Here is a 21,703-nt window from a genome sequence, read left to right on the forward strand (position 1 = left end):
AAAGAAAGAAAGAAAGAAAGAAAGAAAGAAAGAAAGAAAGAAAGAAAAAGAAAGAGAAAGAAAAGGAAGGAAGGGAAAGAAAGAAGGGAGAGAAAGAAAGAAAGAGAAAAAAGAAAGGAAAAAAGAAAGAAAGAAAAGGGAAAGAGAAGGAAGGGAGAGAAAGAAGAGAGGAAGAAAGAGAGAAAGAAAGCGAAAGAAGAGAGAAAGAGAAAGGAAAAGAAAGAAAGAAAAAGAGAAAGGAAGAAAGAGAAAGAAAGAAGAGAGAAGAAAAAAAGAAAAAGAGAAAGAAAGAGAAAGAGAAAGCAAGCAAGCATTAAATTCATGAGTTTATTTTCTGCTGGCATCCTCTGAGGATACCCCTGTGCCAGGCTGTGATCCGCAGATGTGTAAGACTCTGTGACATTCTCTTTTCCGGGGCTAGACAATAGCATCAGGATTGAAGCCCCCAGGGTGGCCTTGCCTTGGGGGATGCCCGCTCTGCTGCAGGGCCCCGTGTTGCTTCATCTCAGTGGCACATCTTCCACGTGTGAGCAACACCACGCCCTCTTTCTGAGTCTCCTGCTTGATTTGCACTTCGCTCAAATCAGCCAAATCCTCCCCACTGGCCTCTTCCCTTTTTCTCAGTTCCAAGGGACCAGCGTCCTGGAGCAGGTGAAACCCTTCACTCAACTCGTTAGTCATGACTTGTGGCACCAAGTGCAGAGCTGTTCGCTAGCCAAGTAAAGCTGGAAGTGGGGAGCACTGTCCGGAGAGCAGGGGTTTAGCAGGAGCACTCCCAACAGAGCAGAGATTTTGGCCAACCAGCTCTCCCCTTTCCCAGCTTCCTCGCTGTCCACGCCCGAAGTGACACACAGCCTGGCCACATAGCTCTACAATCGCAGAGTCAGGGAGAGCCTACAGGCTCTGACTTCCTTTCTTTGCTTCTAATCCAAATTGAATGTTGCACTTTTCTACACGGACCGTTGAGGGGTTGGGTCTAAGTCCTCAATCTGGGTGTGTTTGTGACTGCTATGACAGGGAGTACGGTAGAAGTGACTCTACATTCCGAAGCTGGGTCATAAAAAGCCACGTCACTTCCACCTTGTGCACCAGGGACTTAGCCCTCTGATCAGCAGTCCCCCCCACTGAGCCCAGCCTTCCAGCCGTGGCCACCCGTGAGCTTGACATGTGAATAAAACTATCTCCGATTCTTCAGACCATCCCACCTGCCGGCTGAATGCGTGCCTCTGAGTAGCTGTGGCTGGTGCCGTGTGCAACCGAATCGCTCAGCCAAGCCCCGCCCCTGAATCATGACCTACAATGAAATGGTAGTTTTAATCCACTGGATTTGGGGATGGTTTGATATATAGCAATAGATAACTAGAATACCGGATATAAATAGAAGAACTTAATGGCTTTTGATACATTTCAGTTGATTTCATGTGACTTACCGCGTCCATCTGCTCCTGACCATGAGAATTCCCTTTTGCTCAAAACTTGGATCAAGTTACGTTTCAACTGAACCAGAACTTCACCTGCGTTCCTGGACAGCTCCAAGCCATGGCAGGCTTTCAAGCTTCCCGGGTCCGGTTTGGTTGTCAGTAAACGTCCACATCTGGCCGCACACCCCACATATTCCGACACAATGGCTGCAGGCTGCCTTCATGCAAATGATTTGCAAATTGCCAGTGCGGCTGCAAAAGCCATTTTCTATGGCTCGGGATAAATGACGTAGAGACATGTTACCAGCTTTTCCACATTCAGAAAGAGTGTCTTCCTATTTCTTGGCTTGCACCTATACTCACGTGGGAGTCCAGGATTTTCACATGGCTGGTTCTCTCCCCCATCGCCATCATTTCTATCCTTACTGCACAGGCAGAGCCGGGGCTGAGGCATTTTTAAACAAATAGGAAATCAGTGAGAACTGAGGGGGACCAAGTCATCAGCCTGTTTTTCAGCCTTGATTGGGGGAAATTTCCTTGTTTCCCACGTGGGCTGAGTGTGTGGGGGGGAGGCTGTGTCAGCATGATCAAGCAGCATGCTTCTATTGCTCTTCCCTCAGTGTGCCGACGGGACAGGCGTGGACTTGGAGTCAGAAGGGCGTGGCTTCAGACCTGGGCTCTACCTCATGCTCTCTGTGACCTCAGATGAGTTATTTAGCGTCTTTGAGCCTTAGTTTCCTCATTCGTCAAAAGGATACACTTTTAACCAATTTCCCAGGAAACACGAGGCTCTTAGTTTGGGTTTGACCAGCAGCAGACCCTGGGCCAAGGATGTGAGTGCCCATAGCATATTTGAGAGGAGGAGGGAGCACAGGGAGAGGCATGGTAAGGAACAGAGGGAAGGGAGGGCAACCAGTAAAGGGCATCTTATCCAGCCAGCTAGCACTGGGGGCATCTGCAGCTTACTCCCCACAGAGCCAGGCTGGAGTAGTCCTGGGGAGATGGAGACGGTTCCTCACCCTCACTCATCTGCCGAAGTATTAAGTAAAGATGTTTGTAACCAGCTAATGAGAAGGAAGAGCTCTACGGATATGCCAAATGTCGAGAAGAAAGTTTCTAGATGTGTCTCCGAAGACAAGTTTCCGAGAAACTTGCAGAGACAGTTACAGCGGAGGGAAATTTGAGCCAGGAGACCCTGAGTCCTGTTTATGAACGGTACCCTGTGTGACTTTGGAAATTATTGCAACCTCGCTGAGCCTCAGTTTGCTCACCTGAGAAATGCAGGTGACAGCCCACACTGTCTTGCTCACAGGCTTGAAGCTGTAAGCAAGCGCCATAGGCTTCCCACTGGCAAGTTCGTGTATTTGCCGATGCTCAGCTGCAGGGTGATGAAGAGCCGCAGCCAGCCATCTCCGTGGGCTACCGTATGTCCGGTCTGGATGAGTAAGTGCGAGGTCAGCCCCGTGGGCATATCCCACATCGCACACAATTCCAATACCATTTGGAGAGTCACAAGATCCTGTCCACTGATGGACTAACCACAGTTCCCCCGGGACCTGAGAACACATCGGTCTCTTCCGAAGGTATCCAGGGTGCAAGATTTGTCCCCAGAAACTCAGAGGAAACTATATACTAATGAAAACGAAGTATCCAAGTCATCAGAACTCTTCCAGCCCGAGTCTGTCATGATCTTCTTGTCTCCTCCCGGGGCCTCCCTTCTACATTGCTTCTGTGACCTGGGTCAGCTGCCTAGAAACCTGGCTGCTGATGTCACCTGCAGCCTCCCTCCCTCCCTCCGTGCAGGGTACTGTGGCCCTCTTTATGACTTCAGTGTCATGCATCGGCTGTGCTTGCTGCTGCTGACCTCTGCTGTGGTCTCAACTCACATCATGACAGGGTTCTGGACTTGACCTCTCCCATCTCCTGTTTTCCAGAATCAGATCTATAGATGTGAGGCCTTGGGAGTTGGGGTGATATGACTTGGGCTCCAATAGATTTCGGTGTACCCAAGTGCCTCTTGGGGGGGGCTCTAGGGATTGGCTGCTAAAGGACAGAGAGAGAAGGTTTGCATGAGTCTTCTGCAGCACGTTACGGGCCTTCCAGATCAGTGGCTTTCAAACTTAGCATGCGGAAGAACCTAGAGCACGTGTTCAATTGTGGTTTCTGGGTCCCAGCCCCCGGAGTTTCTGATTCGGTGCACCGCAAAAATCTAGGTTTTTCAGTATGCTGCTGGCTTACGCGTGATGTGCTCTGTGAGTTATACTTTCTACAACTACGGCTGGAAATTGGGGTGCTTTTAGTTAAAGAAATATTCCGGCTAAGCCAGAAATGTGTATCAAAAACTTTTAGACTCTGAGAATGTGGTATGTTAAAAATAACTTGGTCTTCAGTGCTTTGCCTCAGGGTACTATTGTTGGCGGAGGGAATCCTTGTTTAGAAATGAAACAAGTTTGGGGGTGTTTTTCATTTTCTGATTGTTTGAATGTTGGTGAAAGAGAAAATGACCCGGGCTCTTGGACACCTTTGCAAACATGATCTCTTCTGTTCTCCTGATGTTCAGGAAAGTGAGATACAGAGAATATTGTACCTATTTTATTGATGTATATATTTACTGTATTTATCTATCTGTAGCATAGTATTTTATTTATACTCAATAAATTATACTCATGGGTTGAATGGGGTACTCACAAGCATTGTTAATACCAGATTTTTAAAAATATATCTTTCTTTATTCCCTCGTAGATACCAATAAAGCAACGGAGGAAAAAAATCAATGGAAAAAGAGGGAACATATGAATGTTGCCATCCTTTTCTTTAATTCTAGAATCCTTAATATGCATTTCTTAAGGAAGTTTAAACATTTTCAAATCAATACCAATTTTTCTTTTATTATTGAATGCAACCTACCGTACCCATTTTAGAGAAGGACAACTTGGCCAAGTTCTTTGGCTTAAAAATACCCCCAAACAGTGCATCATTTTACCATTTCAAAGCATTTGTACGTGTGCCCTTACTTGACCTTCACAGGAAACTACTGCAGGTGAGATCATGGTGTCCATTTCCCAGGGCAGGGAATGCAGGCTTGCGGAGCTCAGGGGACCTGCCCCGGGTCACAGAGTTGGTAAGTGAGGACCCCGGGACCGACCTGGCTGCCCTGACTCCTGATCTCACCCTCTGTCCAATCCCTCCAGCCGCCTCTCGTGAGACGGCAGCGCGCGGAGACCGCAACCAAGAGACCCTGACTGCTGGCGAAGCAAATGGTTTTTCCAGGCCTGTGGACACCTCTGCTTCCAAGATTTAAGATCCGTCGTGACAGGTTGCTAGATCCGCCCATCACGTCACCTCCCAAGCAGGGAAAAATGAAAAGGGGCCAACTCCTGATGATCCCTTTAGGACTTCCTGGATAAAACAAGGACAGATGGCAACTTAATTTAAAAGAAATGGAGGAAAAAATGGGAGATAAAAGTGACAAATGGACATGGATGTGTTTCCACAGACATGGCCTCCTGGCTGCATACCTGCCTTCTGTCAGCGCTGTCTGTGTCTGGCACCTTTGTCTCACCCCCTCCAGGGCACCCAGGGAGGTGAGGCGGTGAGCATGGACAGCTGTTGGAATTTATGGGACCAGTGCGGCCCCTCTTCCCACCCTCGTGGTAGGAAGGGGAAGCATGATCCATTTCCTCCTGGGTAAACATTTTCACAGGAAGCATTTATCAAATGTCAGCAGGGGCAGTGGAGGGGTCTGGGATCCGTCAGACAGGATCTGCTTCACTCCTGCTCTCCCAGGCAAAGGCCACGGGTTTTCTCTTGCACCTTCCCACCCTCTCTGTCTCGTGTCTTATCCTCTCCCAACCGGCTGAGCCACGGGAGACGAGGACCAACCCCAGAACACCCACGTCTGCTCCATCCCTTTTAATAAACAGGGTTTCTGTCAGGCTGGGCACCTGTAAGGTAGCTGATGACCCAGATCCTTCCCGAAGAAATCCTGATAAGGAAACATCTGGAAAAGCCTCAGGCAAGGAAAGCTCCATTCCTCCTTCCTCGTGTGTTGGACTCTGCTGGCCTTGGAGTCTGAAACCATCACCCCTATTCCGGGAGCGTGGGAGGGGGTGGAACCAGTGACAGGCACTAGACTCTTTTCAGGCTGGGGAAGGCTGGCCGGGCAGGACGGCTGTTGGGGGGCTGGGGAACTCCTCCTGGATTTTCAGGCTGCACCCCGCTCCTCCTACTAGTGGAGAGGAAAGCCCCTCCCGCAGCACACCTGCTTTTCCCTCCCAGTGCCGCAGCCTGTCATCTTTTCTTTGATAAGCGGTGTGAAGTAGGAATGCCCGAGGGTCCTGGCTCTCCTCTTTGCTGCCTGTTGACTGTCTGGCCTGAAGCAAGTCACTTGGCCTTCCCCTGACTGGTTCCCTCTTCTGTTGTTTCTTTTTACGCATTTCCTGGGCACCATCTCTGTCCTAGGCCCTGTGCTGGGGTGGACAGATTTGCTGTGAGGATTAAAGGAGACATGCCAGGAAAGCACTTAGCCAACTGGCGGAGAGTAAGTACCCCTGGTTGTTGGTGAATGCACTCACTGTCAGTGTGCTTTACTCCTCCGGGTGTCTCTGGAGAAGGGTCGGATCCCAACGGCTGTCTCAGCCTTCCATGCCTCTGACCCTCTCACGCTACTAGGCCCTCTTGCCCTTTCAGTGGGTCCAGGCCGCTGTCTTCCCAGGCTTCTGTGTGGAGCCGCAGCCCCTCATGCACTCGCTCCCTGTGTTTGTCCATCCTTCAACAAAGACGCAGCAGCTTGTGCTGGGGGTGTCAGTGGGGCACGGGGTACATAACTGACTGCAGCTACATCAAAAGTAGAAAGAGATGCGACTCTGGGAGAGCCAGCAGTCCTTCAGGGGAAGAAGAGGTAATTTCCAGCTTGGGATCTGAAGAAAGGCTCAGGAGGGCTTCCTGGAGGAGGTGGCACTGGGGCTGGGCTTTGGAGAGGATTTGGTGGGTCCTGTGGAAGTGAGAAAATGGGACATGCATGAGCTGTGAGGCCTGTTGCCAAGGCAAAGGAAACCACTTTAGGCCAAAAAGGTGTAGCCCTTGATTTCTGGGCTGTCAGTTAATGGGGCAGACATTTTAAAGCTTCCGTCATACTGTCGATAATGCTTGAGAACCCTTTTTTCATATCCCATATGCTGTTTGAATTTCACAAAAATAGGGTGGCTCAAGCAGAGCAAGAATGATTGATGCCCACTTTCTGGAGGAGGACAGTGTGACCCGGGGCAGTAAAGGGATTTGCCTGAGTCCATGAAGGAGGCCAGTGGGGATGTGGTCTCTTGGCTCCACGTCTAGAACACTTTCTGCAGCATAAAGCCGGCACCCCAGTCCCACCCCCAGGCTGGTCAGGCTGCTCTTGGAGCCAGAAGGTCTTCCAGCTCATCTGGATGTTCCAGACTCTCCCCTCACAGTTCTGTGCCCACATGGGCTCCGAAGTCAGACTTCCTGAGTTTAAAACTCAGACCCACACGGAGCTGTGAGATTGAGAGCAAGCTCCTAACGTCCCTGGGCCTCATTTTCTGTAAAATGGGGATAATGCTGGGATCCGTCTGGTGGGGTGGATGTGCGACTCACTGGCTTAGTACATGTAATGTGGTACCCAAGGCCTGGTATACAGTAGGTGCTTCGTCAATGCTGTCGCTCTTCGCAGTGCAGGAACAACTCTCCCTGCCTGGAAATTTCCTGGGCGAGGCAAGTTCTGTCAGTTCCCTTCTCCTGTGGCCCTTCAGGGAAGCCTGCCCTTGCTGCCTGAGGTGGGTACCTCTTGCCCTCTCTCCCATGCTCGCGGCTGCCCCGCGCACATCTTTCCTGCTCTCCTCACACTGTAATTACCTGCCCTGTTGGCCTCCTCACCATGGTTCAAGCTCCTTGAGGGTAAGGTTTTGTCATTTTTGAGAGCCAGGGCCATGTGTGGGTCACTGCGGTGCTTGCCATGCCCTGACACTTAGTAGGTCCTGCCACGCATCTGTGGAGGCCGGCATGGACGGCCTTGTTCGCCGTGCACTCACAGATGTGTTGTGTGACTGACCATGGATACCTCTCCGCTTCTTTGTTTCCTGAGACATAAAATGGACCGCTGGCCTCCCTGGTCTGTTAGGCGTCCCAAACATCGCAGCCCCTACAGGGCCCCACAGGCACAACGCTGGGAGGCCTGACAGGATTTGGAAACGAGACACCTAAGTTAATGTGCTATCACAACACGTCAGCATGTGAACCGGAGTGGATTGACGGGCACCTGGTAGAGGTCCGTGGCAGGCCCTTCATTCGCCCAGGCTCCTTCCAAGGCCCTGTACTTGGTAGCATACTTGTCATTTTGTATTCTTAAAGATCCTTCCCCAACCCCCCAAATTGATAAGCTTCGAGGACTCCCAAATCCCAGTGGCCCCAAGAGTTAATCCTTCCCCCATGAGCTTCCTCGCCCTCTCTGCCTCTAGGCCTCTGAGTCAGGGAGGACGACCAGCAGCCAGGACCCTGTCCCTCGGCCCTCTCCTGGCTTCCGCACCGTCACCTGTGCCTAAAGGGCAGCCGTGGGGGTTGCCCAGATCCACACAGAACACCTCCCACCGCCCACACCCACTCTTCCTCCCCTGGGGTTTCTCAGGTCCTCAGAGCCTCCCTGTGGGTTTGGATCTGAAGCTTGCCACATCCCTCCCCACAAGTCTCCCCACCACACCCCGCTTTGAGCCAGCCTCCTCGAGTGAAGGCCTGCTCGGACTTTGGGCGTTCAAGCCTCTCCCTTCCAGGCCATGGCCTCCAGCTCCATAAACCACAGTCATGGTAAACAGCCTCTGCCCCGAGCCTGCACTGCAGGCCTGTGGGTCAGAAAGGCCGGTCTGTCCTTTGACCAGTTTCCATGTGTGGGAAGAGGCAGCCGGAGATGGTGGGGTGATACTAGACACATTCAAACCATTTCCTTAGGGAGGAAGTGTCATTTTCATAAATACGCTATTTGGAGGCCACCTCTGCACACCCGGCAGGGCCCAGTTCTCAGTCCTGGTTGCACTTTTGAATCAGTCAGTGAGCTTGAGAACATGCTGGGGCCTGGGTCCCTCTCCAGAGGTGCTGTTTCACCTGGTGTGGGATGCAGCCTGGGCAGAAGGCATTTTTAAAGCTCCCCACATGAGTCTGATGTGTGGCCAAGACTGAGAGTCACTGGGGTGCCTGGGTGGCACAGCGGTTGGGGGTCTGCCTTCGGCTCAGGGCGTGATCCCGGCGTTATGGGATCGAGCCCCACATCGGGCTCCTCCGCTATGAGTCTGCTTCTTCCTCTCCCACTCCCCTGCCTGTGTTCACTTTCTAGCTGGCTGTCTCTCTCTCTGTCAAATAAATAAATAAAATCTTAAAAAAAAAAAAAAAGACTGAGAGTCACTGACCACTTCGGGGAACACATTTTGTGAACGTGAAAGCAGACAGAAAAGAAAGGTGAGGGTTGGAACAAACCGAATTTTAGCATGAGTACTTAACAAGCTTGATGACTTTGCCTCCCAGATTTGACCTGAAGAGACACAGCGCTGGCTTCCCCTCCTCCAGCCCACGAAAAGGGAGGCGAGCCCCAAACTCTGTGTGGTGGGTGAGGGTCACCCTGGCTCTGCCCCCCCGCCCCCGCCGCCTCCAGGAGGGTCGGAGTTTTAGAGGAGAAGCAGTAACTTTTATGGGAGCAGGGCCAAGTCGTCTTTACTTTGGCAGGCCCTAGGCCTGTGTCAGAGGTCATGGGTTTGCAGGGAGCTTGAATCAGGGGGCCGTGTTTGAATTCCAGCTGCCCCACACCTGCCCCTCCTCCTGTCTCCTCTGCTCGGGGAATTGCACCGTCATTGTTTTGGCTGTTTATAGACTCCAAAACCCACTCACCCTGGACTCCGTTTCTACTTCCTCCAAATCTAGTTGGTCCCCAGGTTCGGGACACCTCAGGATCTCACAGGCTACTTCTGCTAGAAACCGTGCATTCACTTCCGGGCTGCTCTGGACTTCCTGTTTCCTCTCCTTGCACCAGACCAATGTTTCTGTCTTAGAACGCAGTCTCCAGGTGAGCCAAGAGCCAAAACCTTCGGTGACTTCCCTTGGCCTAGCACAGGGGCTCGTCAAGTGTCTGCAGGGGACCAGCAGTAGCCACACTTGGACACCTGTTAGAAATGCGAGCTCCCGGCCCCAGCCCAGGACCACAGAATCGGAGCCGTGAGAGCGCAGCCCAGTGATCTGTTTCAACAGGGCCTTGGGGACTCTGATGTGTGGACTAGACAATTCAGTCCACACTCCTGTGTGTGGCATTCAGGGTCTCCCATGCTCTGGTCCAATTGACCTGTTTGTCCAATATGGGCTGTTACATCTCCCAGAGCCCTTTCTGTGGGCCTCTGCTCCCGTGGGACTCTGCTCAGACCTCCCTTGGGAAGGCTTTTTACCACTTCTAAGTATCTACATCCATTTCTCCTTCAAGATCCATCATTGATTTTGACAGATTGCAAGATTCTTCCTACAGGAATATTTTTCCTTTCCTGACCTTCACAGCAATACTTTCTTCCCTTCTCTCTCTCTCTTTCTCCCTCCTCCTCTCTTTCTCTTTTTCTGAGTTTCACCTTTAAGGCAGGACTTCTCTCCATCATGACTACCTATTAGAATTGTTCAAGGAACCTCAAAAAATAGGTATACCCAGGCCATACTCCAGAGCAGTCAAATCAGAATTTCAGGAGGAAGCCTACCATCATATATTTTTAAAGTTTCCCAAATAATTTTAATGTGTACCTGAAATTAAGTTCCTCTCTCATAAAGCAACCAGAGGGAAAACCATGATGGGAAGAGTTATAAATTTAAAGGTGCACTCAGGTCAGGGCTCTGTCCCAACTGGCCATTTAACTTTGGGCAAGTCACTTCCTCTTTCTTGGCTCTTGCTTCCCAAACTGCCAAATGAGACACTGTTTTAGATCAGCGCCTCTCAAAGTTAGCGCTGTCTGGATCCCACCCCTAGAGATTCCCATTTAATCGTCTGGACCCCCCAGTGCTGTTGAGAACCATTCTCGTTGACCTTACCCGAGGGCCCATGAAACTGTGTACAGTGGTTTACTTTGGGGAACAAAGATGGCTGCCTCGCCAAGTCCTAGGACTTCTCTGCCCTGGCACCTATTCACCTTCCCTCCCCCTAAGGATGAACTTCCATGCCTCCTATCAGTGATGAAGGGCAAGAGAAGTTTTCCTTATCTGGTAGCAGGAGAGCCAGGGATATTTCCAACCCACCCCACAGGTGTCCATGTTGGGGGTGTGGCTGTTGTGGGAGGAGGTAGATTAAGGACTCGATGAAAATCCTCTCCGGAGGCCTGGCGGAGGGTCAGTCTAGGGGCCCAACTTCAGCAACCTCAAGGCCTGACCTCATGCTTCTCAGCTCCAAAACACTTGTCATGCCAGCCACATGCGGAGACAGGTATTCCTTCACGGTCAGGCCAGGGTCTTATTTAAAGACAGGTATGAGATCAGAGCTCATACGTAGCAGAAGAGAGGCTGCCCCAACCTCAGGCAGCAGAGAGGAGTCAGGCAGCAGCCCGAGGAAGGCAGAATGACCCAGCAGTGAGGGGGTGGGGCAGAGGAAACAGCCTGCTTAGTTAAAGGGTGGGGGCAGGAAGGGAAACCAAAGCGAAGGAAGCACCTTTCTGAGGAAGGTGTTAAGGATCCCCAGAGACCCCCAGCAGCCATCCACAATGGGCCCCTCTGCTTACCTGTCCGTCAGGCTGTTCCTTTGCAAAGGGAACCAGCCTGAGTGCAGGGCAGTCCAGAGCACAGACCCTCCATCTCAGGGCCAGGGGAGTGGAGAAGATGAAGAGGGGAAAGGTAGTCCCTGAGATGTCTCCCCCTCTCTCACCGCCCTGGGCAATGAACCCTTTTCTCATTCTCTGCTGTGCTGTGCCTGCCCTACGATGATGGATTCCCTCTCTCCTAGCCGGAGCTGGAGCGGGGCTGCTGCTGGAGGAGGGAGGCTTCTTGAGGAGGGAGGAAGGAGGGAGGCTGAGGGAGGCCCGAGTTGTTTTGCAGATGAGAAAACAGTCGAGGGGGTGTCATGTCTGGCCAAGGCCAGACTCAGGGAGCCAGGACAGAGGTCAGGCCGTCTGTCTGGAGCTTGGAGCACTAGACCATGCTTCCTGATGACTTGACTGTCTAAGCCATTGAGGAAGAAAATGCACACGGAAAAGGAGCTTTGTTTTGACTCCTAGACACTGACAGGGACGACATTCCCTGTGGAGGGGATGAGAATGTCACAGGGCAGAGGGTGTGACGCGTCTGCACCCCACCCGCTTCCCTGCAAGTGTCTGGCAAAGGCTGGGGGGGGGCAATTCCCCAAGGTTAAGACTCCTGGGGTTGCTCTGGGCAAAATGGAAGTTTGGGGGCTTGAATGTCAGTCAAATAAAGCTTTCTGGTCCCAAGGAGGAAGAGAAGTTGTAAAAGTCACGCACCAGAAGGCTCATGGTGGCTTTGGAGGCATTGAATCCCCTTTTCGAGGATATTCTTTGCTTGCCCTTGAAGTCAAAGGATCATAAGGGTCTGAATGCCATTTGCAGGGTATGGCTGGGGTAGGAGATGGGAGGAGAGGGTTTCTGGGCACAGCACGTGAGGTTTGGTGCGGCCCCAGAACTCCACGCAAACAGAAAAGGGCATGGGGGCATTTTTAGACCCCTAAATTGTAAAGTGGGCAAAGAATCCCAAAGTTGGAAGGCAACCTAGGTCCATTTAATAGCCGTCCACCTCAGACAGCCAGACCTGCTGGCTTCCCAGATGAGGAGACTGAGGTCCTGGGATGTGTGGCGACTGGTTCTACGGGGAGCTGTTGGCAGACTCAGGCCCAGAGCAAACTCAGCTGAGCCCCAGGCACTCTCCTTGGCTCTGTGGACACTTTCTGCTCCGGGACTCGACTCTGTGCCCTTTGGTCTGCTCTTCATATCCCCGCACTCTGGGAGGGCCATCCCCAGCCCTGTGATTTTTGGCAAATCTCTTAACCACATTGTCATTCAATCCAACCCAGGTGGGGAGGCACCACCCAGGCTCCTGGGAAGCCCGCCGTGACACCCCATCGACCCTTCCCTGCCAAATCTGCCGCTGCCTTGGAAAGGAGAAGTGGTGGGAGAAAGACTGAGGTGAGTTTCCATGGCTTAACAACACGTTTGATAAAGGCGTGGTCTATGCAAACCACCCCCTCCCAAAACACCTAGAGAGAAGGTAAAGAAGGAATGTCCTAAATGAGGAGCCTTCACAAGATCTTCCTTGCTTCCTTCCCACACCAATCCACAGGATTTGTTTAAGAAGAAACCAAAAAGTTGAGGTGCCTGGGTGGCTAGTCGACTAAGCCTCCGCCTCTTGATTTCAGCTCAAGTCATGATCTCAGGGTCGTGAGATCGAACCCCGCATCAGGCTCTGCTCTCAGCAGGGAGTCTGCTTGAGGTTCTCTCTCTCTCAAATGGATAAATAAATCTTGAAAAAAAGAAAGAAAAGAAAAAAAAAAAAAAGGAAAAGATTGAAATGAGGCCAGACATGTTGGCTGTCCCCAGAGAGAACAGGCCAAGACAGCTGTCAATGGCATCAACCAAGCCTGCCCACAGAAAGCCATGGAAGGAGCCACGGTTTAAAATGCTACTTATTTCCCTAGAGAATTTTAGAACTGGCAGACCCTTGAAGTCTATCCCACCCACAAAAGGGGAAAACCAAGGTTCAGAGAAGGGAGGGATGTTATCCCAGCTCAAACAGCAGGGTCAAGAGAAACCCCGGCTCTTTCCTGCTGTCTAGGGCTCAGCTCCTTCACATGGGCTGTTTGTACAGGTGAAGATCAAGGCTGCATCTCTGTGTTGCTCAAGGAGCCACTGATGGCAGCCTGCCAGGCGAAAGCCTGGGCCAGACTCCTGGCCTAAGAACAAACTTCTTTGTCTGGTGGATCACACTGCCTGTGGAGCTCCTGTGGGAAGGGTAGGGGAAGCCATAGTTCCTGAGCTATGGGTACAATCCCAAGTCTCTCCAAGAGCCACCTGAAGGGAAGTGAGCTAGGAGGGGAGAGAACATTCGTGTGGTTAGCTCTGCCACTCGAAGCTGCCTCTAACACCCTAGAGACACTCCCTTTTGACAATGGAGGTCAGGCACCTGGTCAGGGGACTCCGACAGAGTGCCTGGGAATTACCGGGTACTCCAGGATGGGGTTCATGCTGTGGGGAGGCCGGAAAGCTACTGGAGAGAAGGAGCAGAGTCCGGGGAATGTGTAGAGGTGATGGGGCCACTCTGCTTGGGTGGGGGGGGGGCAGCATGGGGCTGATTCTAGCAAGGGAGACAGGCCTCGGCTGTGAGGAGGAGGGTGCGGTGCAAGACGGTAAGCAGGTAGGGGTTCCCCCGCCCACCAGTGACCAACTTTGTCAGCCACAGAGCTTGGGGGTTAAGAGAGAGGCTTAGCAGTGACACAGAAGGTCCTGACTCAGCCTCTCTCTAGCTGCGTGAACGTGGGCAAGTTCCTTAGCTCTTTTGAGCCTTAGTTTCTTCACGTGGATTAGAACACCTACCTCACGGGTTATTGTGAGAATTCAGTACAGCAACTCCTGTCAAATGTTTTCCACAGGGGCTGGTATTCAATATACCATTATTATTCCTAGGTTTTTCTTTAAGGGATCCTTTCCAGACCCCAGAAATCTCCTTGTTTATAGGACAGGAGTCTTTCTTTGGGCACCCAGGCGAGATACAAGAGGGAAAACAATGTCTGTAGTGCTTTTTTGGTGGGATATCACCTGGCTGTGTTGCTTTTTACTCCAGCTAGAGGATGTGGGGGTGTAAGCTGAGGAGGCCTTGTAGGCGGCCCATGGCTACAGGATCTCTTACAAATGCTTCCAAGGCACAAAGAGAGGCTGCCTTCTTCTTAGGACATGAGTCTGAGATGAGGTCCCTCCATTCGCCACTCTTGCTCAGGCCTCTCTTATCGAAGAGGCCCTCTCACACACTGCCGCTCTGCTCAGGTTCCTCACGGTTGGTCTCACAGGGTGGGAAGGGGCCCAGACAGTCAAGTGGCGTCTGGCTCAGGCTTCACCTACCACTTGCCTCTGGGAGCTGCCAGGCTCAGCACTCCTCAGAGGGAGCCGGGCATCGTCTGTGGCTCCCTGTCTCTGAGGGTGTGGGCTTGCTGGTCCCAGAGGCGGCTCCCCATGGGGGCCCGAGGGCCCTCCCTCGGCCTTCGGGCTGCATCACACCCAAGGGCTCTGGCTGGCAGGAGGATTAGGAAAATGCTGCACTTCCAGGCAGCCCTAGGGAGGGGCTGGGGAATCTTCGTCAGATCTGGAGGCGGTTTGGGAACCAGAGCAAGGGTTTGGGCAAGATTTCCTCAGGTCAAGGTACAACTCCCTTCCTCCCTACCTTCACACAGATTGTAGCTTCACCTCAAAATAAACTCTGAGCAAATATTTAAAGAAGAATTGAGGGGGGAGGGAGCAAATTATTAATCTTCCTGGGGCAGTCACAGGTCTTAGTAGGAACATGACTTCCTATGAATCCTTAAAACAAACTGCGGCAGAGACTGCCTGAAGTCAGGGCAATCTTGTTTTCTTCTTCCTGGTTGTCAGCTAGACTACATTTCCCAGACTCCGTTGCAGCTAAGCATGGTCATGTGATGGAGATCTAGCTGGGGGAATGTGAGCAGGAGCCATGGGTGCCACTTCCAGGTCCGGCCCATCAGAACATCTCAGGTGCACTCGTACATGTTCCTTTCCCCTTTGGGCCAAGTGAGGATAATGCCCGGGTACCCTGGAGTGCCACATATTATGATGGCTGTGTCCGTCCACGTGCATTCCTGCAGACCCAAGTGGAAGAGGGTCACCGGGTTGACTCCTTCACCAGTTCAAAACCGATACATGAACAAGAAATAAACACCTGCTGTATTCGAACTGTTATGGATTTTGGAGTCTGTTTGCCAGAGCAGTGCACTTATACTAACTCACATAGGAACGAACATTTGAGCTAGAGGCACAGTCTCTAGTCCTTGTAATCTAGAAACCTATACCATCTATTTTCATTATTTGTGGTAATTAGGTTCTGTAAAGTTGCTGAGAATACTCAATTAGCAAATACTGAGCCGCTGCTCCTAGGAGAAATTCAGGGTTAGCTCTCTGTGAGTCTCTGGTCACAACATTTTTATCAATACATAATCTTGTTTGATGTGTGTTTCTGTTTAAAGACAGCTTATTTAACTATATTATTGGTTCATTAACAATGAACTCACAGCCAGCAGCGCTGTAACTCACAGTGGAGTGAAACTTATCTAGCATGCATGTTATTTGCTCTCCAAGGTACATCCCAGCCTTCTTGCACTAAGGAACACTAGACGGCATGTTGGCACTATCCTTGGGGATCATTTTAAAGAGTGAAATCGGTTTTTTTATTTTTTTTAAGTACAAAAATGCAAAAAAACCCCCAAAAACCAAAAAACCCAAAACCCCACCCTGGCACTAAACAGATTGTGAAAAGGACGCTTTACCTTATGAGAGCTGAAACAAGAAGGCACGACATGGACCTCCCCTGGGAACGTGCGTGTCAAGGGGCTCAAATTTTTCATTCCTCTGCAAATGTCTACGAATGACTGCCAACGCACCACGGTATTGACTGGGGTTAAAAATAGGTGAATCCACAAGTGATGAGGATAGGCTCTTACTAGATGCCACCGGAGTCCTCTGAGCCGGTATCGTGTTGTGCACGTCCTGGCTGGTCAGGAGGACCGGGACGAGCTGGACTGTGGGAAGTTTCACGCTGGCTGGCAGCACGCATGACGGGGTGTGTAGAGACCGTGTGTGCGGCTCCCAAAAACCTGGTGGGTGGGTACCTGCTGCCTCTACTTGCAACGGCTTGTGCAAGGATGTCTTTGGGCTGCAGATAGCACCAGGGTCTGCCCCTCAAGCCCTGTCATTTACAAGGGGTGGCAGGATCCCTGGCAGGATCCAAGACAACTACTCTCTTAGTGGCTGATTTTTAGGACCAAACCGTGGGCCCATTTTCGGTTGCATGAAAACACCACGTTCTTTCGTACTTTAAGTCTTTATGTTGGTGGTTCTTTCTGTGTGGAATTCCATATTCTTCGTCTTCTCTTTCTTCGCTCTCTACACACTGGCTGCCTAATGTGTATTTACCCATCAAGTCGTGGTCACTACTTCCAAGTTTGGATTCCAAGTCGGGATTCGGTGCCCAGCTCTATGCCTCTCGGGGCGCCCTGCTGCCCGCAGGGTTAGTATTCCTTACCTTACGTATTTTTCTCTCTCCTCGACTGGACTGTAGCCTCTCTGAGGGTAGGACACTCATCTATTGTATCGCCAATCAAACTGCCTTAAATAATAAAGATGTTATTGGCTCTTAGAAAGAAACATGCTAGAAGGTAGGCCTCAACATTGTTTTAACTCAGTGGCTCAAGGATATAACCAAGAACCCAGCTTCTTTTGCTTTTTCCTCTCTGCCTTCATCCTGAAATGGGCTCCCGTTTGAGTGACACGGTGTCTGTGAAGAGCCTTCAGGATACCAGCTTTCTTGTCCGTGTGCAGAGAAAGGACAAACACATGGATTGTTTCTCCTCCAACCATCACACAAAGTCCTGGGCTTCTGTCTGATTGGATGGTCTGAAGTCATATGTCCCCTCCTGAAGTGTGGAAAGAGGAAGAGGATTACCAGGATTGGTTGAGATCTTAGAGTTGGGTTGGGACCAGTTAACTGTCCCAGACTGAGTGACTGTTATAAAACGGGGGAAGGGTAGAATGGGTGTTGGGGAGGCCAGCCGTACCGCCCAGAAGACTAAGGGCCTGTGGCAGGAAGGCCCCTGAGACAGCAAATTCTAGAAGAGTTAGGATCCTGGAACAAATTATTAGAGAAGAGGCTCAGACTCACATGGACAATAGGGGAACCGTGTCCTTTTTAGTGAAGTAGAGGGATTTGCAGTGAGGCAGGTGTTACATTTAGAACAAAGGCCCATTAGGACTGGACCATGTTTCTGCAGCTTCCCGGGAGAGGACCTCGAGGAAAGAGAGTCAGGCACCCCACCGATGGAGAAGCTTCCCCCTTTGCCGTTGAGTCAGAGGAACGTTGCTCATCTAGCAAAGACCTTTCTTGGTGGCCACTGAAAATAAAATGTGCCCACATGCAGCACCCCAAATGAATCTCCAGAGCAGTTGTCCAGACCTTGGCTTCTTCTAAGAGAAGGAATTGGTTAAGACCACGCTTCTCAACCTGCGGCACACAGCCTCATTTTGGGGGTGGTGACCCAGAGAAGGACATTAATCCAGAGGATAAACTTGGTACATCTTCATGGGCTATGAGGTCATGGAGTGGGAAGTAATTTGAAATATATTTACAATAAAACACACCTATATCAGAGAGGAGTAGGATACACATTCTGCAAGACTTTCTAAGCTTAACCCCAGGCTTTAGGGTGAGTTTGGGCATGAGTGTAGGCAGGAGGGAGGTTGGGGGTAAGTGTGCAAAACACGCAGGGCCGCTAGCAAGCCTCTGGGGGTAGGCTTTCATTTTCTTCTCAGTTTTTGAAATACTTTAGGGAGAAATGAGAAGCACTGGCTTTAAACTGCAGGTGTCAAAGCCTGTCCTCAGGGCTGGGCACTAACACCTCTGTTATGAAACGATCAGACTGCAGAGCCAGGTTAGGGGGCAAGGTTTCTGCCCTCCCCACTACAAGACAGCAGGATCCTTCCAGAGCTGTGGTCAGGTAATGCCCCTTGGCTTGATCTAAGACAAAAGGATACGCATTAGAGTGAAATCTGTGCTTGAACTAGTTATCTTCAAGTGAGGTAGGTGCTAGAATCTGTTACATCTCATATGTGATGCCATTTGAACTCCTGGCTGTGACCCAAGGAAAAAGCAGGGGGCGGGGTGGGGATCCGGCCCGGGCACCACATAAACATTCTGCTTATCATTCGGCTCAGTGCAGGGAAGGTTATGTTTGTTTGAGGTCATTACCTTTTGTCTTTTCTTTCTCTCTCTTTTCTTTTTCATAAATCTCAGTTCTTGGCATGCGACTTCCCCTCTCCCAGGACTCTCACTGCTCTCTGCATTTCTTCCGGACAAGGGGTGCTAACCCTTTAATCTTCGCGATTTTTCTCGGAGTGCCCACTCAGGTCCGGAGGGAAGTGTCTCTCGGGTTACTCAATGAGTTTTTGTCCCTGAGGGCTATCGGGAGGTGAAAGGATTTGGAATTCCTTCACTTTTTCATGAAGAACTTTCTCTGTTCTTCCTTGGGTAGTTCTTGAATGATCCAGTCCTGGGGCGCTTAACCTCTTGATGTCTGTGAGTGTTGGAAATTTCCTGTGTGTGCCTCGGCAGCCGACTTCCCTGGCACGTGTTCGTGAAATTCTGCAGGGTGGCCTCTCTCCCACAAAGTGGGACCTGTTCTACACGGGCCCCGGAGAGGAAGGAAATGTCAGACAGGTGGAGTTATGAGAATTACATGGAGGAAACAGTCAAAATGTCACTTTATAACTAATTCGAGTGTAATAGAAATGTAATAATGTACAGTGACCCATTTTACATTTACATAGCATCTTTCATCTGACTGTGGAAAATATTCATCTTTTCAGTGCTACGGTCTGGTTTATGCGAGGAGTGCCATCTGTGTTTTGTTTTGTTTTTTTCCTCCTCCCCAAGGCAAAGAAGGAGTAACTGACTTATTCAAGCTCGTACAATAGCGCCTCAGATTTGAGAGAAGTTGGTGTTGGTGTTATTTTCAGGCCCTGGGGACGGGTCACCCCGTGAAATCCCTCCCCGATGGGCGCTCTCTCAGGTGGGTAACACCGACTTAGTTAAAAATATGAAACCCAACCAAAGCGGACCCGTGTGGCCTGTACTTCTCACAGGTTTCTGTGAAAGGTGGGGGAGTGGCATGGCCTTTCCCCTTTGGGATCTCTGGTGGTTCAGGAACTCGTCTGGTTTATTTCCTGAATGCCGTCGAACCCTTGGCAGACCTATTTCAGGGGTCCGGGCGGGTCTTTGAAGGTCATGGTGTCGGAGTTTGGGGATAACATGAAGCCTTCAGCAGCATCCAGGGAGATCGGGGGGGGGGGCATGTTTTATTTTGTGATCCAATGTGTCTTCTTCCCAATCCCCATAAAACTATGTCTGGAGGATAAGTTAAACGCTTCTGGAAGCTAAATTTAGATCACTTCTGGATCTCACTTGGTAAGAGTTATGGAGATCATTGGATCCCTCTCTGTGTTTATTTATTTATTGACTTATAATGTACAACTCACCTGTTTCCACAGGAGAGTTTAGGGATAGTAGGACAAACATTTGAAATGATCATCAGAGATCAGTAACAACGGAAGAGGGGCAGGGACGTACTCCGAGTCCTCAGCTAACAGTGATTCTGATCGGTAGTAACTAGGAACCGAAGGGCACACGCAGGGAGAAGGGGGACACAGCAAGTTATGCGGTGTGCTTCATCTGGCAGAAAAAAAATGACAGTCGTTCAGATGAGGAGACCTTTATCTAGCACTGCATTGATTTCTGAAATAAATTTATGTCAAAAATCTGTATATAAGGCATTTTGAAAAACACGATGACTCTAGTTTTAGCTGGACTTTGGCCACAGATGCAGCTGTGTGGGGGGCAATTGTGACATTTTGGACACTCCCGGGAATTTCTTTCTGTCCCCCCTCCCTTTGAGGACAGGGGAGCTTAGGGTCGTTGGATGCGGGCAGGTGTCTCCACGTCAGTTTTGGGGAGCAGGCAATAAAAGTTGGCTTCCGGCCAACCCAACAGAAGAGGAAGCCTTTCAGAGGACGGAGGAGTGGAGCCAGTCTGGGTTCCCTCCTGGCGTCCAGGCACAGGTCCTGGCAGACAGTCCCTTTGGGGCTCAGCAGTGGATGAATGCCGTGCTGCTTTTCCTTCGGGCATCACTGTGCTTGGGACAGAAATCCTAGAAGAGAGTCCGGGTGGCACAGCGGGGGTCGTGTGACAGCTCCTTGTTAGGAGATGTCAAGGAATTTCATCCGCCTTGCCAAAACTGCCTACGAGGTGGGGAGAGGACAGAGCCCTAAGGGACACTGGAACTCTGTCAAGAGAAAGGCCTCACTTCCAGCGGGGTACTCTCACTCCCTCGCACACTGGCTTTGCTTCAGGAAATTTCCTGATTCAAAAATAAAGCTGCTTTTTACTGTTTTCCATTATCTGAGCTTCTCCTTGCCGGGTTTTGACCCAATGATTGTTCAAGGCGCATCAGTCTGAAAGCTGGGAGAATATGAATTTTCTATCACCAAGAAAGGGGCCTGTTGAGCGATTCCCGGGGCCGCCGTACCACTTCGCCACCGTCTGGGTGGCTTCAAACAGGAATTTATTCTTTATTCTTTTCCAGTTCTGAAGGCCAGACGTCTGAAATCAAGGTGTTGGCAGGGCCTGCTCCCTCTGAAGACTCCAGAGGAGAAGCCTTCCTCGACTCTTCCAGCTTCTGGGGGTGGTGGCCAATTCTTGGCCTTCCTTGGTGGGCCCCCGCATCACTCCATTCTCTGCCTCTGTTGTTACTCTCTGTCATCTTTCCTGTGTGTCTCTCTTCACATGGTGCTTTCATCTCGGTGTCTCCTCTTCTTTAAAGACATTAGTAATCGGATGTAGTCCCCACTCTCATCCAGTATGGCTTCAGATTCGGAATGTTTGTGACTCCCCAGATTCATCTGTGGAAATCCTCACTCAAATGGGATGGTATCAGGAGGTGGGGCCTTTGGGAGATGATTTGGTCATGAGGGTGAAGCCCCATGAATGGGATTAGTGCCCTTATAAAAAGAGGCCCCAGAGAGCTCCTTTCCCCCTCCTACCATGTGAGAACACTGGCTATGAACCAGGAGATGGCTCTCACCAGACTTCCAGGCTTCAGGACTGAGAGATAAAATTTCTGTTGTTTATAAGCCACCCAGTCTGTGGTAGCAGCCCCAACAGACGAAGACAAAAAACCCGTATGACCTCATCTTAACTGACATTTTACTGACATCGTCATGGAGCCTATTTCCGAGTACGACCCCATTCACAGATTTCAGATAGACACACATTTTGGGGAAGGGACACTACTGAACCCAGGACAGGCAGACAATGGAGTACGGTCCTCCAATGGTTGGTGAATCCACTTTAGATACAAAACCAAATGGGTCTGACCTGGAATTCATTGAGAAGGAAGCTTCTGGTAGTGGAATTTAATAGGGACTTTGTTTTCTGACCAAAGACCTTTTAAAATTGCTTGGATTTTGTAACTAGGGAAAAGAGGTATTATA

General features: G+C 50.6%; 1 protein-coding gene across 25 annotated transcripts in view; it reads left to right on the forward strand.

The window, feature by feature from the left end:
• The window catches only part of LOC103676002, a 184,400-nt gene that overhangs the window by 75,389 nt on the left and 87,308 nt on the right, over positions 1–21,703 (forward strand). For 13 of the 25 annotated variants that reach the window (XM_040621423.1, XM_040621432.1, XM_040621434.1 and 10 more), the window contains one exon: positions 12,460–12,571. In XM_040621423.1, the coding sequence (XP_040477357.1) occupies positions 12,460–12,571 (112 nt within the window). Of the gene's footprint in view, positions 1–9,341; positions 9,484–12,459; positions 12,572–20,796; positions 20,933–21,703 lie in introns of those variants that run through there. The other 12 variants (XR_005832211.1, XR_005832212.1, XR_005832214.1 and 9 more) reach the window with 3 other exon arrangements.

Source organism: Ursus maritimus, unplaced genomic scaffold (assembly GCF_017311325.1).
Source record: "Ursus maritimus isolate PB19 unplaced genomic scaffold, ASM1731132v1 scaffold_4, whole genome shotgun sequence".
Lineage (NCBI taxonomy): Eukaryota > Metazoa > Chordata > Mammalia > Carnivora > Ursidae > Ursus > Ursus maritimus.